Source organism: Buceros rhinoceros, unplaced genomic scaffold (assembly GCF_000710305.1).
Source record: "Buceros rhinoceros silvestris isolate BGI_N320 unplaced genomic scaffold, ASM71030v1 scaffold1212, whole genome shotgun sequence".
In the NCBI taxonomy this organism is placed as follows: domain Eukaryota; kingdom Metazoa; phylum Chordata; class Aves; order Bucerotiformes; family Bucerotidae; genus Buceros; species Buceros rhinoceros.
Window position 1 is genome coordinate 9,024 of NW_010398084.1, and position 5,199 is coordinate 14,222.

The 5,199-nt window shown below is 39.8% G+C and overlaps 1 protein-coding gene across 1 annotated transcript in view; it reads right to left on the bottom strand.

Moving 5' to 3' along the window:
* Positions 1-4,667: 4,667 nt before the first annotated feature.
* LOC104488851 (serine racemase-like) overlaps positions 4,668-5,199 on the bottom strand; it is a 28,088-nt gene continuing 27,556 nt past the window's right edge. The window contains exon 11 of the mRNA XM_010130942.1: positions 4,668-4,776. Coding sequence (XP_010129244.1) covers positions 4,678-4,776 — 99 coding nt within the window. The 3' untranslated portion in view covers positions 4,668-4,677. The remainder of the gene's footprint in view (positions 4,777-5,199) is intronic.

The window sequence follows — 5,199 nt, forward strand, 5'->3', positions numbered from 1 at the left end:
CTGAACCGCCTCACCAACACAGCTTTTCCACTAAGGGGCACACTCAAGTGTGTTTGATCTGGCTCTGCCCCCTAAGGACTTGCTCAGCTTTTCCTTCTTCAGAGAAAAAGTCTGAAACAGCTTTAGGGACCTTGTTGTTATGTTTGTTCAATATTGAATTACTTAACATTCTTCTTTTATTAGAATGTTTTCCAATCACAGCCACCAATTTTTGCATCAGCTTTATTTAAAACAAATAAATAAAGTTCTTTTAAACAATGAGAAATCATCAACTTAGGAGGGGATGGCATTCAGTAGGATTTCCCCTCCACTGAGACACAGCAAAAAGACGGGAGCGCATGAAAGCAAAGGTTCGTAACAGAAACTGCAAACTTCAATATGCTATATATAGCTATATATAGCTGTATATGCTATACATGGCAGACTACTTGCAGTTAAACAAACAGAAAAGGAGGTGACAGGAAAATCAAGGCCGTCAAATAAATGGCTGGCAGGAATTATAGCCCAACCCCTGAGTCTTGCAGTTTCCTTTTCTGATCACTGAACCACATGCCTAGGTCTGGATCTAGCAAAAGTTTGATATAGCACGTCAAATGTACCTACTGAATTTTGCAATGGGAAGGAGGAACACACATTTCTAAATCTTCCAAAAGTAGCAGGGTAGACGGCAAGGTGCTACTTGTGAGGACATGCCACCTGCGTGGGGAGATGAACTTTTCCGGATGCTATGTAAACATATACCTGCAGAGCTTTAGAAGTTAATCCAGAGCTAACAGGCCCTGGCTGAAGATATTAAGGAATCGATGAGGAAAGAGATTTTGTTTCAATTATATGCCATGTTTGCATCAGTCCTTGGAATAAATTGTGCCATGTCCCTGACAAACCTTGTAGTCATAGGACTGCTGCAAAGCTAAGTAGCTTAGCTCTGGCAGAATTACCTGTGCCAAAGCATCCTCTTCCACTCAAGACAAAACCAAGCATTTTAGCAGGTGGTCTGCTGCACCCTGAAATCGAAGGACTAGTTTACCAAAGTTCATGATATTTGTGATTATCCCTGAGATCCATCACCAGGCATCACGGACTTTGTTCACCCACACAAGCCCAGCCCAGGATACCTCTGCACCCGGACTCCAAGCATTGCCCAGGAACACAGCCAGGTACAAGCAAGGCAGCATTTGCACTTGGCGCAGTATGTGACACAGAATCTCTTTCCAAGCCAGTAAGAAGAGATGTTTACCCAGCCAGAATGCTGAGCAGACTGGCAGTCTCCCATCCCGCTCCACAGGGCAACAACGACAGCCCTGCCCAGCTGTGCTCACCTCCTCGGCAGCCCAGAGCTGCCCGTGCATGAAAGACACGGATTTATGTTGATGTCAATGACAGAGAAAGGAGAAAAAAAAAAAAGGAACTCTGAATTTTTAATGGAAGGCAGCTGTCAGTACTATATGAGAGAATGACGAATCTTTCATTGCTGAGGAGGCATAGCATAATTTTAATTATTTTTCAAATAAATACAATGCTTAGATTTACATTTTGTGGATTTAGCAATTTGTGAAATTTTTGTATAAATTATTAAAGTTTTTTTTTTCCAAGGTACATAAGAACATTCTCTATAAAAGTTCTTCTTTAAATGAAACATTTAAAAATATGTTATTAGACCTTTGAGATCAAGATCATTTGAAATGCCGTAGTCCTATTATACTTCATAATGCAAAAGTGTTAGCAGCACAGATACTTAATTACTCTTTCCAGTTGCATACTTAAACGTTTAAGTTCAATTTTTGTTCTTCTCCTTGAAAGTATTTAATAAAAGCAATATAGAATGGAAATCAACCCTGGTATCCTATTCACATGTGAAGTGTTTACCACTGAAGAGTGATTTACAGTTTATTTTTATACTTAATACAATAAACTTCAGACCAAACTGCATACATGATGCTTGACATTTTAAGTAACTTCTAGACCTCACTCTCCCTTTTTTATTCTTTTTTCCTCTTTTTCCCCCAAAACACATCTTCATACAGTGATTTTGAGTGCACTGATTTTTGGTTGCTCTACCTGCTACTTCTCTTGCCCTAGTTGCATGAAGACTCACTCACTAAATGCAGTTTGCACTAATTAGTAAAGAAGTTGTTAATGCTCTGAGTTTCTAAAAAAATAAAGTCCAGGATAATACAGGACAATAAATCACAGACCCAGACAGCAGAAGCTGTTGGCCACTACTGAGAATATTGGTTATAAAGTCCCATTTTCTTCTCACATATATACCTGAGACGTCCTCAAAGTTGCCTGAGAGTTTTTCCAAAAGACGTGAGAGGATGATTAGACCCTTACTTGTAGTGGTTTTACAGCCCCAAATCTTCTCTTTGATGACGTGGTTTATTGCTTGTTTCAGTGCAAGTAGCACATATGCCATATGAAGTCTGTCATCACATATTTCTGCATGTATTTCTTAAACTCTTCTGGCCATGAAGAAATGAGTTTTGTCTGAAAGGCTGGGATCTACAGAACATGTTCTGGAGACCAAGCCCTATAGCCATTGCTCTGGATGTCAAGAAGGGAAGGAACCTAATCATTTGGGCATCAATAATTTTTAGTTCCCTGTACAAACCAACAGAATCTTTCCAAGAATAGATCAAATCAGTAAACTTCTAATGTTTGTCCACCATTTGTAAGAGTCTCTTCTCTGCTGCTGCTTCTTCACAAACCGCAATAAGAAGAAATGAACAGACTATTTCACAGAAAAAATACTGCAGAGACAGCCAGAACAGTGCCCTCTTTGTTCCATCTTACAGGCGCGAGTTAAGTTATAGACATAGCTGGATATCCTTAAGGAGTATGTACAATACAGACGAGATCTGCGTAAGGTTGGATATGAAGTTCATTCTTTTTAGTCCACAGGGACCCTCTGTTTAGGTTGCTCTAACTCTCTGGGTGATGCCCTTCCTAACCTACAGATGGACTACAGGTAAGAGAGGGCAGAGAAAGCTTCTGCCTGCTCCAGGGCATCTCCTTTTCCACACGTCACTTCTTGGTTGTACTTCAGAGACAAAAATTTCCCTCTGCAGAACCAGGAAATGAAATGTACTAGCAAGTCCATTCCTAACAGAAGAGGAGGACTAAAGATGGAAGCTCAAATTATAAATCATAATATGACAACAAAAGAGCATCACTATGGGTTTGCAGCATCTCTCTCCCCAAAAACCTCCAGTAAAAGTTTGTTTTCATGAATATCTTGCAACAGTTCACCCAGCTCTGTGCGTGGGAACTGGAGTGATTTATCCACGCAGCCCACAGAGATGCTCACTCTGACTTAGCTGGATTTTCAAGTGGGCTTTGCTAGGGGCATGGCTAAATACATCATGTTCATTTTATATACTTAATTATAAACTTGATATACTAGAGGCGGGATTAAGACCTCTCATTAAAACACCTACACCCAAAATGTGGGTCAATCCTGATTAAATTTAACTATGTGAAATGGTATATATTTGCTCTATTGCAACTGGCCTTAAATTGAGTTTTGCCCCAGTGGAAAGGCAACCGTTGTATGCACACTCAGAAATGGGCTTGAATTTCTCTTACATTTCTCACCATCCCACCCTGTTACCTTATTAGCTGGTCTCTGCCTGTAGTGATGAAAATGGTATTTAGGTCAATGTGTTCTTTGTTAATTGCATTAGCCATGCGCCTGAGTCTTAGGCTTCCTCTTTTCCCAGCACTGCCTTTGGCTATTAATATGCAGTCTTTAAATATATTTCACTCTTAACAGTGAACTTAATCTGTCAGGTGAGATGGATAGAGTCTGGTTTAGGCAGACTAAGATGATCAGTGGAACGCCAATTACAAAATTCACATGGGTGGAGAGACCCCTTTATATAAAGAAATACAAGCTGTTCTACATCCTACTTCTTATACTGAGTCTGCAAAATCAGAGGGAAGAATTACATTTGTGCTCTGCATATGAGGTCTAATTACAACCAGAATGAGTATTTTTAATTGCTGCAACACCTTTTGGAACTTTATAAATAGGATAATTTTCCCTTGGGGGAAAAAAAAAAGAATACAGTATTGGCTTATATCTTTCAAGGTTGTTTTTGTTTGTTTGTTTTGTTTAAATTGCATTTTATTATAAATATATTTTATTATAATTTTTCCTCACATGATAGCAAAGATCAGAACGAAAGTGTGTTCAAACCCACGCACATGTATATATCTCCTGAAGCAGATTCAGCAAAGGGAGAACTTTCAGCTTGGAAATGGAAAATGACTAGCAGCATGGCGAAGTCCAGCAGAAGGAGCTGCGTTACTTTAACTAGTGGCATCAAAACCAAAAGACCTTTGAGAAGTCTATATTCGGATGTAAAGAAAAACACCTTCTCCCTGTTTATTGAACACCACTGGATCCTACACACTAGACAAAATCCAGGTATCTAGCTGATAGTGAGTTACCAAATTCCAACACTAGCAGAGTCTAGAGGTTTCCCTTAGCTAAGATAAAGTTTTGAGTTTAATTCCCAAGGATATTCACTACATTTTGCGCAGGAAACAAACGTCCTGAAACTATTTGCTAACTGTTCAGCCTTGAAAGATAATATTTGTTCTGAATGTCTCAAGATTAGGGCTTTGTAAATTATTTGTTGGAGGACCTCAGCCCTTTCCCTTGTGCTGTACCCCTCACCGCTCCATCCAGGTGGCTGTAGGGTAGCGTTCCAGGAGTGCGTTCCTCAGTTGGGCTGTGTGGATCTTGTCTCTGGTCTCCACAGTGCAAGTGACCTGGGAAAAGAATGAGGAACATTCCTGATGGCATGGCAGCAATTCCAGACAAAGGAATGTCCAATGAAATCCTAAAATACACTCGTAAAGGCAAAATGATCTGTTCATTTAACATGTAAAATCCTTGGACTTCACACGCCTTGTCTATGCAGGTAAGAAAATTGACATTGCTGGCATCTGGGGTTCTTCCAGCCTTTCTGAAAATTTTACTCACATACACTGGTTTCAGTTCTATAAATAAAGCAAGGCTTTTAATTTCTTTTAAAAAATCCAGCAACCTGGAAATTTTCTGAATTATTCAGTAAACACCTAGTGTAGGTTACTGCACATTACAGATTTTTTGGCAACAGCACTTCGGTTTACGGTTTGGGGATCAGCTGCCAGAGAGTCCCCAAGGTCAGTGCAATGCAATGCTTGGGAAAG